The sequence below is a fragment of the Xiphias gladius genome, chromosome 2 (genome assembly GCF_016859285.1).
Source record: "Xiphias gladius isolate SHS-SW01 ecotype Sanya breed wild chromosome 2, ASM1685928v1, whole genome shotgun sequence".
Taxonomy (NCBI): domain Eukaryota; kingdom Metazoa; phylum Chordata; class Actinopteri; order Istiophoriformes; family Xiphiidae; genus Xiphias; species Xiphias gladius.
The window spans coordinates 12,357,889-12,380,042 of NC_053401.1; the positions used below are offsets into that span (position 1 = coordinate 12,357,889).

Sequence of the window (22,154 nt, forward strand, 5' to 3'; positions counted from 1 at the left end):
CTCAGTCTAACCTCAAAGAGGCCTTAGACAGACATGTGGTTGCCATCTGGCCTGGCTTACCATGCTATTATACCAGTTGATTTATTGTTAAATGTTACTTGGATTATGCTGCTATGGCTGATTTAGCCTTAGTTTTGTTCACGGATGAAGTTGGTTTAACTCTTGATTAAAGTGCTTTTTTTTTTTTTTTAACTTACATAGAATTTTTTTCAGTGGTTATGTGAATCAAAGCAGCTGCAATCAAAGCAAATTTTGGTTTACCTCGCACACGTTATCTGTTTGATTTGATCTGATTTCAAACTAATAAGTAATAAATACATTTGCTAAGGTTCACACACTTAAGTATAATGGAGAGGCGCTGGTACTTGATATTTTCCATTTTGGAAAACTTTAGGACTGCATTTTAAAAAAGGCAATTCTTGACTTTTTAATCCATTATTTTTATACGTATATTGCAGTCAGTACTTACTTGGCAGACAAAGATTTTACATGGAAAATGCATTAGGTCATAAAATGACAGTATATTTGAAACCACCTAACTGAAGAGTCAGATCTGTACTTTTTTTTTTTTTTTAAGCAAAAGATGTTGCTACAAGCATGGCCTGAGATGTTCTACTACTGGGCAGCCACACTACTTATACTTTATATCCAAGGTTTTAATCAAAAAAAAAAAAAAAAAAAGGGACGCTGAATAGACATGAAGCACAACAATATAGAGAAGGTTTAAGTGGCACTTCAGATTTAAGTTTGCACAGAGCAAATTTAGACAGCAATGCTAACTAAAATGACATATGTATTTAAAGAGAAACAAACCTGGTTATAATGCTTGTACAGTTTATAATGCTAGAGTACAGTCAATGCAAACTACAGGCTCTCTCTTCTTACATTCTTGGTTGACACTGCATGAGGCAGTGGTTCATGGGAGTCTGCTTCGACACCGTCATCTCCAGACTTCCATTTAGGTTTTGGAAAATGTTATCAAGCAACATAAAAATCAGAGATTAATAGTATGTGTTATTGCCTGTTGTCAAAGTGTACTGAATATCAAGTGTCGAAGCCAGACTCCAGCGCAAATGCAGCCGAGCGAGACAGACGCGTAGGTGGTTTTGGCCAAGAAGAGAGATGGAGCTGCAGGCTCACAGCACTGTTAACAGGTGCAAAAAAATACCGACTTGTCCTAAAAAGCTAGTCAAGAGAGTAATTTTACTCAAAGAAGATACAACCTGTCGCCTTGCCAAGTCACTTTGAGATTCTCCACAGACTAATGGGAAAGCTTCCTTCAAAGATAAACCAACATATACAAACATATGTCAAGAGAGCAGTTGACTAGGACCACATGTTTTTGTAATCTAACGACAAAGACCATCCCCTCAATCAAACACTAGCTTCACAATTAAGGTAACATTCAAGATTAATTTATTATCCCAATAATCATGTCAAAGTGTTCCTTTAATGCAGGCATTTTTTTAAACATCCAATGACTTAATATGTAGGCTATGTAACTCTGATTTCTGAGGCCTGTTTTACTTACAAGAGCACGGGAGAAAATCCACATTGCACGCTGAGTTTGTGAATGAAGACCCAAATGCAGACTCACAAGACAGAGGTAGAAGAGCAACAACAGGCTTTACATGGTCAGTGTTAAAATAAACACAGTTATCATCAGAAAAAACAGTCAGGGGGTCAGCCAAAGAGGCTAAAAAGAAAGGCCTCGAAAAAAGTACATATGAAGTCACGCAGGAAGGGAGCCAAAACAGAGAAGCCGCTGGAAAGCAGAGCCAACATAGATTATCCGGCCAAGGTGCAAATGCTCACTGGGGAGTGACTGATGTTTGATGGGGAACAGGTGTGTAGACAGGTGAATGGTCTGGTAAAGGGGGTAGGGTAGGAAAACAGGGAGGACAACTGCTGGACAAGTAAGGGGCAACGGGATCTAGAATTGCAGGAAGGTTATTAATGCATGGCATTGAGATGAGCAGGAGGAGCATTGTTAGGGGAGGATGAGGAAACAAAGAAATTCTGACAACACAAGATGAGCTTTTTTTTTTTAAATAAATATGTACTGTGATTAATGTAATACATTTGAGTTTTCATTAGTAATACATTAAAAAAATCTGAAAATATTTTAAAAACATCAGTCTAAGAAATCTCCAACAACCCTATCGTCACACCATGAAACACCATGTATTCATACAATGTCGTATAAAAGTGTTACTTCCACTACAAATAGGGTGATATAGACCTTGAGCAGGAAATATTACAATTTTTATCTGAGTACTAAAAAATGAGTTTTTTGTTAAAGATAAATGCTGGCATAACTGTTGAAGAGCATGCAACTAGAGTGACAAATCCAGTTAGTTGAGTTCGCTGTATAATAGTGTTGCAGCAGCTGTGGATCGAGCCAATGCAGCTGCACGTAAGGATGCTGATCTTTGTTCTCTGCAGCTCTAACCTAAAACGGAGGCACTTGTTGCAGATGGAGTGTAAAGCCACAGCACGCCTCCTAGCCAATTAACAGGAAAATCAACCCAAACAGATTTCCAATTGATAAATCTTTAATGATACCAGGGATTTTACACAAATGCACACTTGACAGTGCTAATTTAAAGCAAATAAGAAGCTTGATTAAAAATTCCCCAGGCATGGTGGGGGAAGATAAATGTTTGAATAATTTATCAGATTTAATTGACACGACTGCGATGTTGTAAACAGAAATGTTTTGATGTTCGTAATGCATTTTGACACGATGAGATTTTGGGACGGTTCCAAGGAAGAGAGCAGTGGAATTTGAGAGAGTGGGGAGAGATTCATGGGGCGGGGGCACTTCACGAAGTGAAAGAGGCAGAGAAGGAACAGCAGGATGAAGGCGGAGAACAGCAAATCAACCCATAGTACACTCTATTTACATAGTATTCCAGAACAAGCTGCCTGTACAAATGTAACTGGGTATTTTATTAAAACAAATAAAGATATAAATAAGGCAGGAAAAGTGCTGGGCTATGATAGGCAGTGAAAGTTATCGACAAACACAATCATACACAAGTCTGGGAGCCAGCCTGAGGCTACAGCACTTTGGTTTGACCCCAAGAACGTGACACCGAACAAGGTCCAGCACGTACCGTGTTTGTCGCAGCGCTGCGCACAGAATTACAAGATAGACAGAAAGTGAGAGGGGTGGTATGACAGCATCAGAAAAATGATGGAAAAACAGGGAAACCTTGTCATATTCCACAAGCCCTTGTCCCACCGGGGACCTAGGAGGGGTTACATGCCCGGCAGGTTGCAGGGCCCCCACTTGTCCGATAAGAAACAGATCTTGCATGTGACTGTCTGCTTTCCTATTGCCTGGCCCCTGGTAAACATCCTGCTTATCTGCAAACAAACAGAGTTTACTAGTGACTATGAATGAATATATCAAATTTTGATGGAATGGCCATGTTGGGCTCCCCCGCGCTTCGAATGCATCTCCACCGTGATACAATGTACACCTGAATACATGAATAGCCAACAAGGAGGCCCTCGCTGTTTGTAGGGGTAATGTTGACTGAATTTTTAAAGATGTTATTTTGATTTGACACGACTGCTGGCTCAGTGGAGTTCAGAGGGGGGAGATGCAAGACAGTCAGAGGTAGACACAGAAAATCATCCAAGGCAGCCTGTGTGTCTGGGGAAGGGACAAGAGAGGACGAAGACAAAAGACAATCAGCTGCTAAGGGATGGAATCTCCATACTGACTGTCACGGGGACAGACAGTATAGAAAGAGTGAGAGGGGAGAGAAGACAAAGATACAGAAGCTAGCAGATAAACAGATCCAGAGATGACAGGCTCACAGTGACAGTCCTACACATGAAGACATAACAGCCCTAACACATAAAGACAGCCAGATGCAAAGATATATTGTAGAATTAGATGTCAGCGTTACAGACAGCAAAATAAAGTCACCTAGACCGCCTGCAGGTAATATAAGTAATTGGCACCATTTGTTTTTTTTCTTACACCTTCAATTTATTCCCAGCAACGACAATGAGAGTCAAAGTGAAAACCAGAACGCACACACAATGCAAAAAGGGGGCTAGGAGCAAAGCTGACATTACAACACAGGCGTTTATGTTGCCTGACAATGTATCGCTTCCACATCAAAGGAAGCCTCACCTTTTGCAAAGGAAGCGAGGGCGAAATAAGCGGAGGCCCTCGCTGTATTAACTCCCAATCAATAAACATGCAGTCGGTGGCGAGGTAATCGGGAAACACTGGCAAATGGCCTGACAATGTATCAAAGCCGCCGCTCCGAGGCAACGGCACAAACTCTAACAAGCATTTTATTACCGGTAGCTGTTACTGACATTAGTCAAAAACCAAGAGAGATAAAATAGAATAAGGAATGCAGCGTGGCTGTACGAGAGGGCCCCTCGGCTGAGAGAGTGCACCTCGCGTGTTTGATAGCCACATGCCTCCTCTTTGATATGATAACAAATATAAATTGTATGAAAAACATCAAATGGGCAGTGAGCGAGAAGCAGCCAGATGTGTGGTTTACGGGGCGATGATGTTGCTTGTCCACAAGCATGGGACGATCCTGCTGCAGGCTTTTGGTTGAGTCAGAGGGAAGTTTTAGAGGGAAGATGACACAGAGTTAAATTTCTGGCAGAAACAAAACTACTCTAAAAAATGGCTCTTCTGCATCACTGCTCGTCTCTCCTTTGGCCTTCCTGCACGTCTACATCTCTGTTTCTGTGGTTTTTTTCAAAGTACCAATACTAAATTGTAAATATACTTTATTAGAAGTAAAAGTCCTGCATTCAAAAGCTTATTTAAGTATTATCAGCAAAATGTACCAAAAGTAAAAGTACTCATTCTGCAGATGAATGGCCCCTATGACTGATATGTTATTGTAAGTACTGATGCATCAATGCATGAGATGGTGCTATAGTACTTTTAAGTGATTTACATACATACACACATCAGGTATTTTAGGCCAGTGACCCCCAGCCTAAGGTTAGTACCAACTCCTAAGGGTCACAAGTTAAATGTGATGGGGGTCACGAGACAATTAATCGGATAGAGAAGAAGAAAAAACTAAGTTCTGTTTTCAAATTTACAATTAGTTTTTGAACTTTTCTCATATCTGAGCTTGTTTGTACGATAACTGATAACTGATCTTTGGGCCTCAGTTATTTAAAATAAATCATCTGTGAAGCTTAGAGGAGAATTCTGTCTTTGGTGGAACCACTAACGACTCAAACAACGCATCTGACATGTGACAAGGGGCCCCAAATTGACACAGCTTTTTTTTTTTTTTTTCGTTGTGCAATCTTTAAAGTAATAGTGTGACATAATTGAAAATAGAGTTCGATATAAAGATCAATACTACTCTGTCTGTACTGTAAATTTAAGGCTACAGCCAGTAGCTTGTTGGCTTAGCTTAGTACAAATACCAGAAACAGGGGGAACAGCACCTGTAAAGCTCACTAATTAGCCGGTTATATACTGGAGAGCAAAAACAACACATTATTAGATTTACAGGTTATGTGTTTGTGCTAAGCTAGGATAACTGGCTAATGGCGGTAGCTTCATATTTATTCTGCAGACATGAGAGCGGTGTCAACCTTTTCATCCAACTCTCAGGTAGAAAGAAAGGAAGCTTACTTCCCAAAACTTTAAATTATTATTTTTACAATGCATTGTTAATAACTATAGTTTTCAAATACATGTAATGGAGTAAAACGTAAAATATTTCCCCATGAAATGTAGTAAAAGCATTAAATAACATAGAATAGGTCTGAAATTTAAAGTACCTCAAAATTGTACTTGAGTGCAGTACTTAAGAAAATGTACTTAGTTCCTCTCCCCTACTGCCAAGGTCTAACTCATCCCATTTTTCTCCAGCCATGCTCATAATGTTTGGGAGCCTTGTTCGTGGGCCCCCTGCTCACCCCAAGGATCACATACAGGTGGGGAACCAAGATTGAAACTCGCTCCTCCCTTCAACTAATTTGTTTGTTTCGTTCCGGGGCACAGCTGATATTAAAAGGAGATCCTGAGCAGCGCGGCAGTGGGGAAAGAAGCATGGAGGGGGTCTGGGGAAAGAGGGAGTCGGGGAGGGGACGGGAGGGGAGGGATGAGTTTACAAGCCCCAGGTATGGTGAATGGGTGAGTGAGAAGATGCAGAAAAGAAGGCAGGGAGGGAGAGAGAGAAAAAAAAATCTCATCCAAATAATTTTCACCCTGTGGGTGCTAATATGCAAATCACAGATCAAAGAGGTTTGGAATGGAAACTAGTGAGATTGGGGGAGAATATCATCAAACTGGGGTTATATATGTGTGTTCAGGATGTGAGAGAGACATGCTGGACCCAGGTAATTGAGCTGACCTGTACTTGAACACTGTCCCCCACTGCCACTATCATTTTCCCACCTGCCCCCTCCCAGGATTGTAGCATATACAGTACACTGGGAAGTAATTTAGTATCTCCTTGCAGTACCGTTCTTCCTTTTCTGTTCCCTTCAACCTCTGTTTAAAAAGCCTTTTTCATCAGCCAGCGAATGTGCAGTTTACACAAACCTCCTCTCAAAGCGGTGGCGAATTCCCCTCTTACATGTTGACACTGAACTGATGTTTGGCGCTTGCATGTTTGCATGTTGCCCTGTGCAGCAAGACACTTTATTTTCTTTCAGCTAAGCACGCAGCACACTTTAGAAAAAAGATTGATGTCAGGAAGGAAAGTCAAGCAGTCACAGAGCAAAAACAACAACCAGCGTTGGAATGTGTGTCTAGCGAACAAAGAAGTTTGCCAGCTTTAAATATCTGAAATACCCAAGTGATGTTTGATTTAGTTTTGCAATCTCAACCTACAGTCTAATTAGCGGTGTAGCTCACGTTGGCCTCTCTATACACAGATGAGGCAGAACATGCAGTGGGGTGGAGGGGTGTAGGCACAGGGAAAGAGGGCCAAGCTATAGATAGAAACGGAGAGGAAGGATGTGACTGGGAGGAAGTGAAGGTAGATTCAGTGCGAGGAGTCTCCACATTAATGCCTAATTAATGTCTGTCTCCCCATTAATGTCTCATTTATAATCCATGTCTGTCTCACCCACCTGAAGCTGTCATAACGACGTTAAATGTGACAATGTTGTGGCACATACTTTTGTTGTCTGCATTACATGTTTCTGACAGATGTAGTTACCAGGTACTGCTGAGGTTAAGACTTTACCTGAATGAACATTTGATAATCTTGTTGTTGTAGATTAAACCAGTGGCTTCCAATCTTTTTGGCTTGTGGCCCTTTACAAAAAAGTTTCGACTTTCAGCCCCTTGTCATGTTTCAGATGTCTATGAGTTTTTAGCAGTTCCAGCAAAGACAGATTTCCCCTCAGAGCATCCCAGATGTTTTAATTTAAATAGTTCTTTCAGGCTTAAATAGGTAAAATAATCTAATGTCAGTGTTAAGAATCTTTCCACTACTGGAAGTGGTGAGAACCAATATCCCTCTCTAACACAAACTCAGCCGCTGGTGCTAAACACATTACACGTCACTTCCTTCTGCAATCCTGAAATGCAGTTAAGTAAAATCCATTCATGTCCCAAGAACTACACGTTTTCCTCCAAAAAGTGAGGCTTCATTTTTCCAAAGCTCCAGAGCCTCTTGTCAGAGACAGAGCAGGTATTCCTTTGCAGTATTCTGGGTGCCATCTGCATCAGCACCAAAGCCTTCCACTGATGGGGCTTAGTGGTTGGTGGCACTTTGACTCTCGCTGCCACAGGATTCAAAACACAGCTGCTTTTTATGGTTGGTCAGCACAACCTGTACGGGGGCCGGACTCAGTCTTGTCAGCCTTCACCCGGCCCTCTTCAAAGACACTGTTTCTTCTCCACTGCAATCTCTTTCTCTCGTGGTATTTGCTTTTGAATGTAAATCCTTAATCCTCTCATCGTGTCTCTTCTCTCTGTCCATCTTTCCTTCCATCTTTTCTGCCTGTGAACTTCTCCATCCCCTTGTTATTGCCAGCCATCCAAATTTTTTGTGCCCAGTGTCACCTGCTTTGTAATCTGATTACTTCAAGGCGGAATTAGTATGTATATTTAATGCAGTTTTTCTTCTTTTCTTCTCTCTGTCTTTTATTCTTTTTAAATCTTGATGAGTGATGCAGGGAGGAACGGAGATGGGGTGGGGTTGCTCTTCTTGCATGTCTGGCGGATATGCCAGGGCCATGCTAATAAATGACAGCTGATTTATGCGTCTGTATTCTTTTATTTATAAAAAAATAGCAAGCGGGCTGATTTCTGATATTAATAATACAAGTGGATCCACTTTGATTAGGCTTCTGTGGAGAGCTGTGCATATTCAGCATTACAATTAAAGCCTCTGATGTGAAATAGGAATGACACGCTAATGAAGCGAGCTAGCGAGCCTGAACCGCGACTGTCCAACAGCATTACGGCCCATCTCGGATGAAGAGTAATTATACAAGGAACACTGAAATGTCATTAAAAATCTTCAGTAAGTGATTTAACCCACCATTCCTCACTTATGCTAGATACCTCTTTTTTTTTCTTTACCACCCCCAACCCCCACAAGATCAACTCCCAAGGTTTTCCTTATCTTTTTTTTTTAAATCTCTTTTTCCACAAGACCAAACTTCTCTTTCAGAAGTTTCACAAACACAAAAAGGGCACCAGACTCCTTAAATACAAACATATTGAGATTTGAGACAAAGCCATATAATAGTATTGTCCTAATTTAATTGCAGAACTCGGTGGTGCCAGTGGTGGTAAGTAATTGAAATCATTCCATTATAAATTCCATTATGAATTGGTGATTAAGGCCAGATGTGATTACCAGGGATTGAAGATGATAGTTGGGAATTTTTTTTTTAAGCATAACCCTCTCCAGCCACCTGCACTCTTTCCACCTCAAACAACTTGATTTATCACAACTAACATGTGAAGGAAGAAAGTGATATGAGGGAGACATAGAATGTGTGAAAAAGAGGGGAAATGTGGGTGATAAAGGCAAAGAGTGTGTTTGAGGGGAGTGTTGTTTCTAAGAGGATTTAGTTAATCTGATTCTACACTTTCATTCTTCTTTGATGTGCTCATTTTCATAGGCAAAAGATTTACCACTAGCCTAGAAGGGTTGTTCTTGTTGTTGTTGTTGAGGCATAGAGCAAACAAATAATGAGCTATATCACGTTACTATATCATATTCATTAGGGCTATTGTCAAGTCTCTCTGTGCTTGTGAGGGTGAGTGTGTGTGTGTGTGTGTGTGTGTGAGACAGGGGTAGAGAGAACCTGATAGGATGTGTGAGCGTGTGTGTGTGTGTGTGTGTGTGTGTATGTGGCAGATAATGCCACAGGCAAGAATTCATGAATATCAGCAGTTTCTCACCATTTTGTTGGGTTAATCCCTTGTTTCAGTTGGAGAAATAGGCGTTCCTCTTGCATACATTACACCAGTGCCTGCACATCACATCCACACAAAGTGAAAAGTACCTTTACATCAGGACCCTCTGATGTAATGATGAGTGAAGTTTTATGTATCGAGGTTGCACAGTTTTTTTTGTTGAGCTCAGCAGCTCCTTCGACAGATTGGAAACGCAAGACGTGTGAAGATGGGGCAGGTGAGTTCAGAGGCAGGTTTACTTTAAAAGTCAATGACCAGTGAAAAACACAATAGTGGACCAAGCGTTAAAGGAATCTGATCTCATGGGAGTCTTGTTATGTCTTTTTTCTGATTAGACCAAAAATTTGCTTACTGTAGGGCCTCAACAAGTAAGATTTTTACATAAAAGTGGGCAAAATCATGACTTACCTAAACCAAAAAATGTACCAGAAACTTAACTGCTGCTATTGCAACAAACACGTGACTCCTCTGATGGCATCCGATATAGAGCACAACACCTTGTGGCACCCAACTCAGCACTGGCTGGGCGGTTACCAGGGGTGGGTGGGGTGGGGAACAGGCACAAGCGTGCCTTCGCCCACCACCGAACCGAGCGTCATGCCTCCGAGCTATGCAATTATTTTTGCACTGCGTCCAATATCAACTTGAGAGCAATGCAAATTATTTAAGACGCGCTTTGCAGGGCTCGCAATTATAATAATGATGATCTCAATTAGCGTTGCCATTGCCTCGGACTATTTAGCAGGCAATTTTGCAGCCTGGGGGCGAGGGTCTTCTAGGGAGCTGACATGCATGGTCAGGTCAGAAGGGGTGGAGAGAGAAAGAAAGGGACAGAGAGAGAGAGAGAGAGTCTGGATTCTTAATCAATAAACCGCGAGAATAGAGATATTTACCACCCAATCTCACAAGGGGACGGTTCATGAATTGACCTAATTGGTCAGTGTTGAAGATGAAATGAATGATGCCAGAATGCACTGTCTTATTCAGAGAGGCAGGATGTAAGCCATTTGGCCTCTTACCATTATACTGAGATCTATTCCATGTCAAAGAGCTCCAGGGAATGGTTTGTGTATGATACTCCCATTTCATCAAAAGGTAAAAGAATATATCTACCAGCACCTCTCACTTTTAAAAATTAACACGTTATATCTAATTTTTCTAATCTGTACAAAATATTACAAACACCCCGTGCAACCCCCTGTTAAACCACTAAACTTGTTGTTTTAACTTTTTTGTTTATTGCACGGACTAAACAAATGTTAAATGTTAATTATAGTTGCTGGAAAATGGATTTTTTTGGCCCTGGACAGAGCCAAACTCGCTGTTTTCCCTGTTCCCAGTCTTTATGCTAAGTGAAGCTAACTAGGCTAAGCTCCCGGCTGTAGATTCATATTAACTGTATAAACACCAGAGTGGCGTCAATCTTCTCATGTAACCCTCGGCAAGATAAGTGAATAAGCATATTTCCCAAAATGTCCCGTATCGCTTCAAAGGTCCTATTTGTAAGTGTTCTCTGTGGTTTCTTGTAGGGAGCGGTTGGTGGGGACGGTGATTGCCAAGTGCTTCAGCCATCGTTGCGTTTACAATACAGGTTATAATACTAATAATAATCTGAGCAGCGGCCAGCTGGTTAGCATGCTAACTTCAGTAGAAGAAAAAAAAGTGACAGAAAATAGAAGCTAAACAAGAGTCAACTTCGCCATTGCTTTCCACCGCTGGAGACAGCTTTTGGCCAGTAAAGGAATGAAGGTTCATGCTGAACTTGCAACGTTTCTTCTAGACTGGTAAGTAAACAGCTGTCAATGCTAACGTTGGCTGTGTAGCAATAGCAAAAACTTACGTATAGTTCCTTTAAAGTTTCGAAAACACACTTGCTTTCAGAAATTAGCTCCTCATTCAGTGCATTTTCCTTTTCCCAGCCTCTCACGTGGTATACTGCACTGCCAGTGTATATTAGAGAGACTTGTTTTAGCCCACCATTCATGTGGAAAAGGCTTGCACCACCAGCTACCCCTTCTTTTATTCATCGCACTGTAAATAACTCCACTTTATGAAAAGCAGCCAGTGTGACTCACGGATACCTCTCTAACCACAACCCATTATTATTTCATGGCCTTTGAAAGAAGGGTCTCTAGCAGGCGCTCTCACACTTTAATGTCGGAGCTCCCTCTGATGTTGTGTAGTACACAGCGGTCCTTGTTGCACTCCGTATGCGATCCCTCACTTGAATTCACAAACACTTCCAAGTGCATAAATAGCACAGAAGACGAGTGCCTTGCGAGCTAGCTAATGCTCTGGAACGCCATTGCTGAGGAGATAACAGGAGCCTGCCATGGCTGATGCCTGGGACTGTCATTGGGGGGAAGAGAGAGAGAAGTGTGTCTGTGTGCCTTTATGAAAAATGCTGTTGTTTTCTGACCTCTCATGGGACATCATATGGTAAGGAAAAAGAACATGCATCAGCGTTACGATTAAATGACCAGCGGACATGATTCAAAGGGTCCCACGATGTCCCTGAGCACCCTTTGGAACGTGTAGAAGGCTCTCGGCATACAGACGAGCTAATGGGCAACCTATTGGTCATGGTAGATTCAGTTTGAATCTCAATGAGGGTGTCAGTGTGCGGCTGCTCCATGACCGACAAGGTGTGGTAGTCCTGCTGGAGTTGATTTAGCCACATGGCCCGTCATACCATTTTACCAGTCAACATCCATCAATCGAAAGGCTAAAAGGCATGTTTTTTTCCTTTCAAGTGTCAAGAGGAAACTGCTGTCTTGAAGATGGATGGAAAATAGAAGATGTCTGATGAAATTTCACATCTTTGTTTTCTCTACATGATGCAGAACCCTGATGGTAATAAGGCAGATATTTTTTACATGAGCATGACAACAGACTTAATAATGTGGTTTGTGCCAAAACCACTTTTGCAGCATGTAGCCCAGAAATGAAGCTTAGCTGTGTAAGTCACTTCTTATGAAAGCCTTTCAAAAGGTACACAGCAGTACTTCCATGTATACTGGGACATACTTGTGGTACATGAAAGCAGTGGGCTTGAATCATACAAAGGCTAAACCCATTACAGGTCCAGAGGGGTGGGCAATACAGTGCCTTGTCCCGCTCCTCTAAACAACACTCTAGGTGCTGGAAGCAGGAACAAAGACTTGTAACATATACATTAAACTTTAATTGTTTTTTTTCCAACCCCTTCCTTCACATCTCTGAAGCAGCAGCTCCTGAAACGTTAAAAGTGTAATGCCAGCTAGATTTTCATGGCTGTGCCTTTGTAGAATAAAAGATATATGTGTAATAGTGGAGGGGGGAAAAAAATACTCTCTGATGCTGGAGGTAGACAGTTGTTTTTCAAATTCCAAGTTTTGGTCCTTTATTTTATTCAGCAGTGAAATGCCATGAATACAGAAAATAATAACGTTTGTTACAATTCTCAACCATGACCTTCTAATGTCAGAGAACCTTTAACGTATGGACACAGTACACAGTAATGAAAAGTATCAAAAAAAAGTAGTTGAATCTCGATCAAAAGGAAATGAAACCAAAAAAAAGTTTTCACCAATTACATAAACATATGTTTGCTACAGTCCCAATTTACTGTATACATAGGGGGATCATATTCCCAATTATTAGAGAAGGATAGCAGTAGAAAGGATACATGACTCAACTGCCAGACATAATGCTTCATAAAGTATGCACAGAGGTACAAGCAATAAATACACACATTAGGTTAAGCCTTACAGCTACGCAAAGCAGATGCAGAAAAAGCAGGTTTGCTATTCTTAGCGAGCAATGAGAGAGAAACAGTAAAAATTCAGGTAAGTCAGAAAAGAAACACTGAGATTTTTTTTTCCTCTTAGAAAAAAGTCTGGTAAATTTATGGGTCCACCAACATTTTTTTACATAAGTATGCACAGTTATCAAAATACAGACAAAATCAACCCAGAAAATCCAGACAATCCTAAAATCTAGTGGAGGAGCAGATCGCAGTTCTGGAGGTCTTTCTGGTATTATGTGCAAGCAACTATTTTAGACATTTTTTTACTTAATTTATACAAAACCCATGCAAATCTACAGGTAATATGCATTCTGTGGCTGACAGGTTTTATCCCTCCCAAAACAGTATATCTGAGGTAATGTACGTACATTTAGGCCATCGTCCCGATGATTTTTATTATATTCTTTTTATTAGTTCTTGTTTCCAGTCCACCAAATGATTTTTAGACATGCATTTTTTAAACACAATATTCCCTTACAGGTAATCTATACATTATCATTCTACAAATGTTTGAGGACAACCTATTACAATGCAAATCTTCCATATCTTGACGAAGGGAATGTAAACGTTGGTTTGAGCCACGTCCTATGAGACAAGCGTAGTAAAGTGTAACAGCTCTTGTGGCATTCTAATAACTCGTGCAATCTGTCATAATTGTTCTGAATTTGTTGTGCAGAGGTAGAAGCTTTTAGAAAGCCTTTTTGGGTAAGTGGGAGAACCCTTTTTTTTTTTTTTTTTTTTTTTGAAAGACGCAGCGTCCTTTTTATTTGGTGTGATAAGATTATTAAGAACGTCGTCCTCAAGTCATTTTGCTGACTCCAGCTAAGTATTGAAGGGATAAGCTTTGTTCCTGGGCCCAGTACCCTCTTGACGTGGAACTGGCATATGTGTGTGAGTGTGTGTGTGTGTGTGTGTGTGTGTGTATGTACTTTACATGCTGTGTGTTTGTACAGTACTGCATGTGTCTGCGTGTTAAGCTCTTACAGCCAATTTCTTGGCTTGGCAAAACACTCGAAAACAACATATGCACAGTGTGTTTCCATTTTGGTCAAAGGAGGCAGACGTGTCGATCATTACAGCACTATACAAAGCCACTCGTCGGTTCTTTGACAGCATACATTTTTCTGCAGCTAGAGATTTGACTGAAACAAGAAAGTTGGCAGACAAGAAGCTCGGGGTCTGTGTGTGTGTGTGTGTGTGTGTGTGTGTGTTTGTGTGTTCACGCGCATGTATATTAGTGTCTGACAGGTTGTGTGTGGTTGTTTTAGCAATTCTTTATCCCATACAAGAGGAGGCAGAATTTTGTGTAACTTTGGTTTACTGAAAACAGAAATGACCATTAAAGCAACAACACTTTTCTAGATGACATTGGCTGTGAGGGAAATGATGGGACGTAGTCTCCACAATAACTACTTCTCTTTAGTCTCTATAAATACCAAGTGTGTTATAAAAAGCTGGCTACCTATACAGAGTACATCAGTGCTAACGCCAGTTGTATCTATATAGTTAAGAAGCTATGAACCACACAATGAGTACTTGATGTTTATGAAATTAAAGCAAACATCACCTAGAAAAGGTTAATTTTCACCTTAGATATCCTCTTCTGCAATGGCTATTATTATTTGCTTTTACATGGTAACCAAGCCACATCATTTCATATCAACTTGAAATTATGACTTATTTGGCTTCACTAGATATTTTTAATGTTTGGTTAGCAATGTTTTCAGTTTCGGTTTCGACGCGGCTCGGAACAAAACTGCCACGGAAATAAGACGTGACATTATTTTGACATTCCCACTTAGAACATTACATATTCACCAGGTTAGAAAATAATAATAATAATAAAGAAAAAAAAAACCCAAAAAGAAAAAAAAAAAGACTTTTGATGTGTAATGCATAAGAAGTAAAAATAAAATAAACTTCACAACAACACAATGTTTCTGCACTTCCATTGAATACATCAAAGTTCTGTTTTGGTCATGATCCACTTTTACAGTTAGCTGCTCTCTACCAGTCAAATCACCAGCACCAAATGCCTGCAGTTCAAATATCACATCAACTTTAACCTACAGTACGTCTGGCGGAAAGTCTCCAAAGTGGACGCTCTATGAGTTATCAAATTACACATCAAAATCAGCATTTACTTCCCATCTCTCTTTCTCGTCATCATCTTTGTATAGGGCAAAATGAAACAATCCCAGAGGTTATTCGAAGGTAGTTTGCGGAACAAAAGCTTCTCTTTGTACTAGTTTAAAGTCACAGAAGGCGGACCAAGAGGAGTTTGGTGGCTTCTGTCTATAAGCTATTGGCCATTGCTAGTGTTGGCTTTGGTTTCTAGCTGTTGCCTGTGACTGTTTGCAGGTAGACAAAGCTTTAGAACGAGGAGGTAAGGAGAACAGCAAGAAGAAAATTATGCAGAAATGCATTTGTTTTGTAAATGGTGCTTTACACAAAGTATTACTTTTCCCCAACTTAATTTCCAGTTTTTTTTTTTTTTTAACTTTTAATCACAAACAGATAATAGACTGGAAGCCAACTTTTTTTCTTTTTTTTTTTTCCTTTTCTTGGACAGCTGCAACAACAGTCTTGGTACCGCAGCTCCGTTACTGGTGTAATTCAGGGAATGGCATTTACAGTTGGTGGTGTCTAAAATCATATTTGGAAATTAATGATGGCAAAAAAAAAAAAAAAAAAAAGCTGAAAATAATATACTGGTTTTTTATAATAGCAACATACAGGCAGTGACACAAATTTCTGAGACTACTCCTGTGCAAATCATAACAGAGCAACAACTTGAATTGAACCAGCAATTGTCTCTAGACATTAAACAACTACTGTGGGTTGGATTATTCACAAACATAAAACGTCTTCCTTTTTGGCAGTATATGAGGCCGCTAACTTTCAACGGAACGTGATTTGCTCATTTGTTTCATGTTTTTTTCTCCATCCATGAGTCCATCATCCTTGTACTGTATTGTGGCCACGCCATCTCTAATGAAACAGGTCTCAAAGAGTTAATTTTTTAATCAGACATCTCATGCCTGTCATGTTTGGGGATTCCAAAGGACTGCAACAAAGAGTTCCTTTGGACCGGTCTCCATCCGGATGCATGCTCAATAAATAGTCCCAGTGGTGAGAGAGACAAAGAGAGAGTCAGCTGTGGTTGCTTGGACTGTGGAGTGGTTTCTAGTCTTGCAGGAGGTCTGTGTGAGAGAAACAGTGCGGCTGGGTGAAGGGATTCGTCGACCAAAAACTGTATCCTAGTCACTCAAGGTCTTCTGATAAGTTCCCTTCCTCCAGCTCCCGGTCCTCCTCCAGCTCTGGACTGTGGTTGGCTGTCGTCACCAGTGACATCGGACAGTCGTCATCATCCATGTTGAGCGGCTCCTCCTTCACGTGAACGGGTGGCCTACGACACAATCACATTGGCAATAAATTTTAGGGTTTTATACATTCTATGACTAATTTCTGGAGCCAATAGCACTTGTTTGATCAAAAACTCACCACTTAAGTTTGTCATGTGAAAAATTTAAAGTAACTGGAAAACACCTAGAGTATAAAGACAGAAAGTAAATTGTAGTAATGCAAATTATTACCACTATAAAATAATATATAAAACAGAGAAACGGTTTCTGGTCATAAATTCCTTTTACGACACATTGAATATACAATTGGTGTTCAGCTAGCTGATAAATATTTTGTTGTATCAAAAAACAAGCATATAACAGCCATTACATGCATTATCTAGTAAATGTTAACAACCATGTTGTTTGTGAGACGCTAATTTGACATGATGCCTCACGTCTACTGTAAGTAAGTGCATGAAAATTGCATGAAAAACATGGCCCCTGTAAGGCTGATAAGCTGTGATGTTCCAGACATGTTTGGCATTTAAAAGTTTACTGATGACACCAGGTTGAAATACATGAAAAAGGAAAAAGGGAAAAAAAAACAGGCCACATGATAAATAATGGAGAATTTCTCATCCCTGAGCCCCCTGGAGCAAAGGCAGAGGAGAGGCTTTTTTATCTAGTTAATAGAAAGCGCAGCCACTCGTTAATATGCAGGGGCTGTGCATGTCGCTCCTCAAGAGGAAAAACCGGCAGCTAGGTTCTGCCATTAATCAACTTCAGCCCCGGCAGTTCGCTCGGACACCATGATACATGTTTTTAACTCTAAATGGATGAATATCTTTGGCCACTGTCAATAAACGCTGGGCAGGAAGCAGCAGGAGCGCTGCGAACAGGACGCATCTCCCCTCAGAACAACAGAGGAGCCCGACAGAAAAGTGTTGGGCGACTAACAAGAATAATAATGCTGTCACACACAAACAAGGTATAACATGATCTGGGGCCTTAGCCGGGGAGAGGGTTTTGTGCCACGATGATAAATCTGACAAAACCTAATTATTCTTGACACATCGGATGCATCAGAAAATCCCTCTAGACTTTAAAGAGGAGAATGGGGAGACAGAGGGAGACTTATCAAGTGGTAGTACGTTAGGAAGCATCTCACAGCCTCTCTCCTGGGCTGCCTTCATCAGTGGAAGGTGGGGGGGGGGGGCCTTTGAATTTGAAAAGAATTTTAAAAGGTACAGATGACTTTAATATTCAGAGCCAAATACTGTAAATTAAAATTCTGATGTGGTGGGATAAAGAGAGGAGGCAGATCTTAGCAGGATGCATGGGAAGCAATGAATATTTCTGTTTCTGCCTCTCAGATTTATGGAGGCTACGCGAGGCCAAGGAGAAACCCCCTCGGCGAGAGCGAGAGGTTACAGACCCCCCCCCCAACAATTGTAACTTTTCCTGTGACAACAAATTTTTGATGATGATGATTACATCAGTTTTACAATATTGTCACTGATTGACTGTTTATACTCAGGCCTCCACTAATAAGTGGAGACACAGGAGGAGTTTATAATTGTTAACAACTGCATTAATAAACACTAACTTGCTAGCAACCATATTATGGTGCGCTGTAAACCAGATCTTGAATGTTTATATGCTGCTGATAAATGCTAAATACGGGGACTTAAAGTAGAGTGTTACGAAGTAGATATGATTTTGTGGCTGCCCATGCACAATGACTACAAGAGCAGATAAATTATCATTAAATGTTAGGATCTCTATAAAAAAAAAAAATAAATAAAAAAAAAAAAAATATATATATATATATGTAATGTTTTCTAAAAAGATCCTGATCGTGATCATCAGTGAATGCATCACATTGATCAACTGACAGACCTGAATGTGTCTGTATCACAAACCAAAGGTCTCCCATGTTTCTCATGTGGTTTTAATACGCAGCTCATTAGGTGTTTGTTTGGCTTTGAAGAAATATATCCAGGACCATATTCACAGGCCTGAGATTTCTGACACTTTATTAAAATATGTGGATGAGCCTTTTAGTACGTAAGGGCTAGTTGCCATCATTGAGTCACTCACGAGTAAATGCTGGACTTTGCAAGGTAATAAATATGCGATGCTATGCGTGTACGCGTGTGCGCTCTCGAGATGCCTTCTCTCACATCAGTTGGAGATTAGCACCAGCAATCATGCAGAGGTATGTCAGGGATGCAAATAAGGTCATTAGTCCTAATGGTGGGTTGGGGGACAGGAGAGGTGGTGGTGTGGTGAGGAAGGGAGAGTGTTCGGAGCAGGAGGGAGCAGTAAAGGCAAGGTTTAGGATGGGGGGGGGGGGCATCAAAGACATTCACTGTGATTCATTAACTAAGACCAAAGAGGGGTGGTCACCAAACAATGAGATGTGACAGCACAAGACACTGCTGAAAAAATAGAGGGGACATTAAATAAAATGTATTTGCTTTTATCAGAGTACATGATGAAGTTGGTCACTAGGACAAATGTTCTGAGGTAAGGCTGCTAATCTGCTCAAGTTGGAAATCCTAATTTTACAGTTGCAGATGTTCCTGGTAGACAGTACTACTTCCTTTAAGCATACCCCTTAGGGTGTACAAGAGTGTATTGCGCATGCATACACACATGTGCAAACACACGCGCACACACACACACACACACACACACACACACACACACACACACACACACACACACACACACACACACACACACTCAACATGGCCCAGGGCGATCTGGTTTGCGGTTAAGCAGATAGCATTAACCTTTAGATGTTGAGGGGAAAGAGCGGTTTGTCTAATTGTTGAGTGGACTTCGTAGGGCTGAGGAGTCCTCTCCTGAGAAAGGCCTTTAAGGTGATGTACACTTTAGTTTAGTGCTACAGGCTGCTCCATTATTTAAACACATCCTGGAAAAGCCAGTCATGAAAAACACATTTCTTCCATTTTGAGGTTGTCGTGGCTGTGTAAAGGCAGGCGTGGATCCTCCATAGCCACTCATGTCAGTGTCAAGGCAATGTGGCCAGAGAGAGGAGAGCAAGCAAGTAAGAAAGAGGAAGTCAATGCTGTCCTGTTACTAAAAGTTAGATGACCTCAGGGAGAGTGGTAACACTGGGATTCTGCCTAGAGCTGGGCAGATTTGCTCCACTTAAAACCCCTTTGCAGGGAGGGGTAAACACGTCCAAATAGATTATTATATAGATGTCTTGTAGGGCTAACCAGACACGCTCGGAGAGAGGCATGGAGTCGGAGTGCATCCTTTATCCATTACAGGAGTGGTTGGCTAATGTCGGCTGACTTTGCAACATGAGCTCTGACGGACAGTGAATAAGAATCATTAAAGTGTAATTTCTGCCTGTTGGTCTTAGAATGTGCTACGTGTGTATGTGTGTTTCTCTGCATGCGGCCTTCGCCACAGTGAAGGGCTCACGCAGACCTGTGTGACATCACTGGCTCAGGATGTTTCAGACATTCCTGAAACTCTCATGGGATCAGTTTTTAAAAACACTCTCTTTCTCTCTCAGGTCCATAAAAACAGAGATCTTGAAGGGAGGGGTTTTTAAAGTAATTAATGCTACACTTGCTAAATATTAATGGGAACAGTCTTGCATAAAATATAGAAGCTAAACCCCTACAATGTAGACACTGGTGTAATTACAGACATATGTGTAATAGAGCCTATTTGTAGAACAAAAATGAACTGTTATCCAAAACGTCAGGTATAAGCACAGTGCCATTGAAATTACCACTGCACAGACAGGAAAAGGAAAGTCTGCTACTGTCTGATACAATACATGCTGGAAATTGAACCTTGCTCCTGGGTCATGGCAGACTGAAGAAAATACTGGTACTGTGGGTTAAATATCAGGCAATTAAACTAACAAAGGGCACAAGGACGAGTGAATTCAGTGTAGGAGTGGAGGTCGGGGGGGGGGTTCAACGTGTGTTTGCATTCTCAGATAAGTACTCATCACACATAAAAATGTGTGGTGTGTGATTCAGTGTATGCCCATTACATTTAACCTTTCTAGGCTTTAAAGAGGCACTCTGATGCATAATATACTATACTGCAATGAGAGAGCAGATCCATTCAGATGTATTGTAATTAAGGTAGTGTTTTTGTTCTTCTACTGATACCCACCACCAAAGGGGGTAAATGGGTTTAAAGGATTTTAAACCACATTTTACATAACCCTGATTCCAAGAGTTGTGTCTCACTGAGAGAACATATAAATGTTCACACCACATTTTACAGTAAACATGAGGACTGCTCATAATGTACCTGGAGTCCCTCAAAGAAATAAGAAAAAAATCAGTTTGAGCTGCAAATGATATTTCTAAAATCTCAGTTTCACTTCATCTTTTTATATAACTAATAAGAATAAATAAAAAATAAACACCAATGAATTAAAAAAACAAACAAACCATTGCCATAATTATCATGCATTCATCACATGCATGCATGCTTGTGTGTAGCTGTGATGATGTATGCAGTACACACACATGGATGCAGTATGATCTAGCTGCAGGAGTGATTCTTTGGCCTGCAGGAACTCACATGTGTACTGGTGGGGAGTATCCGGGGCTGCTGTGTCCGTTGGTGTCCAGGTGGTCGAGCGAGCCGTTGAGCTCCTCGTGGGCTGACTGCAACAGGGTGGGGGGGCTGCCGCTCAGCGTACCTGGGGGGCTGCCACCCAGCAGTCCTGGTGGGCTCCCACCCAACAGCCCGGGTGGACTTCCGCCCGTCAGTCCGGACGGGTCTCCCCCCAGGAGGCCGTGGCAGCTGCCGCCCATTGGGCCCGTGGAGCTGCTGTTCATGAGGCTGGGGGTCCCCAGCAAAGGCAGGGAGGTCTCTGCCAGGGCAGCCTGCCGGAGAGGGCGACAGAGGATGAATATTGGGAATTAGAGATTAAAGAGGACGGTTGCAGGTGAGAGGCGGTAAGGCAAAATAGACGAAAATTGGACAACGAAGGAACATTGGAGATTTGTGAGTTTTACATGAGGGTTGAAGGAAGATAAAGGAAGTATAAGACAGCATGAATACATTAAAAGGGTCAAAAAGGTTTGTGTAAAGGGTAAAAAGCAGGTAAGGTGCATGAAAAAAGTCGCAGGTGAGAGTATGATTATCACTAAATAATAATGACTAAAACACATTATCCGTCTCCAAAGTTTTTTACTCCGTTGAAGGCTATTTTCCCCCCAGTGATACCTTGCTGACAATCACCTCCCCCCAGCTGCCATTCGTATGCCCTTGTGTAGTGTGGCTATTAAAAAGTCACCCAAAAACTTTACCTCAAAATAATAAAAACTCCTGACACTTTTGCCTGCTGCGCATTAAAGTTATATACAGTGATTAAATTTTTAAAGTTTTTGCCATGAGCACCTCGCCGGCGTACACTATGAAGCCAAATCATTTATGACAGCTTAGATAAATATTAATGCACATGCCCTTGCATTTGCACATGCCGCTATCAATCTAGGGTGGCTGCCACAGCTGAAAGAAGAGAAAAAGAATGGAAATAAAGAGGGAAAGTTGCTTCCTGAATCAACCACAGGGTGGCCATCTGAGTCTGGTGGTGTACAGG

At 41.2% G+C, this 22,154-nt stretch overlaps 1 protein-coding gene across 1 annotated transcript in view; it reads right to left on the reverse strand.

Moving 5' to 3' along the window:
- Positions 1–15,902: 15,902 nt before the first annotated feature.
- The window catches only part of foxp2 (forkhead box P2), a 104,585-nt gene continuing 98,333 nt past the window's right edge, over positions 15,903–22,154 (reverse strand). Inside the window, exons 18-20 of the mRNA XM_040152158.1 lie at positions 21,128–21,435; positions 16,695–16,739; positions 15,903–16,599 (exon numbers count right to left, since the gene is read on the reverse strand). Of these exons, the coding sequence (XP_040008092.1) occupies positions 16,455–16,599; positions 16,695–16,739; positions 21,128–21,435 (498 nt within the window). The 3' untranslated portion in view covers positions 15,903–16,454. The remainder of the gene's footprint in view (positions 16,600–16,694; positions 16,740–21,127; positions 21,436–22,154) is intronic.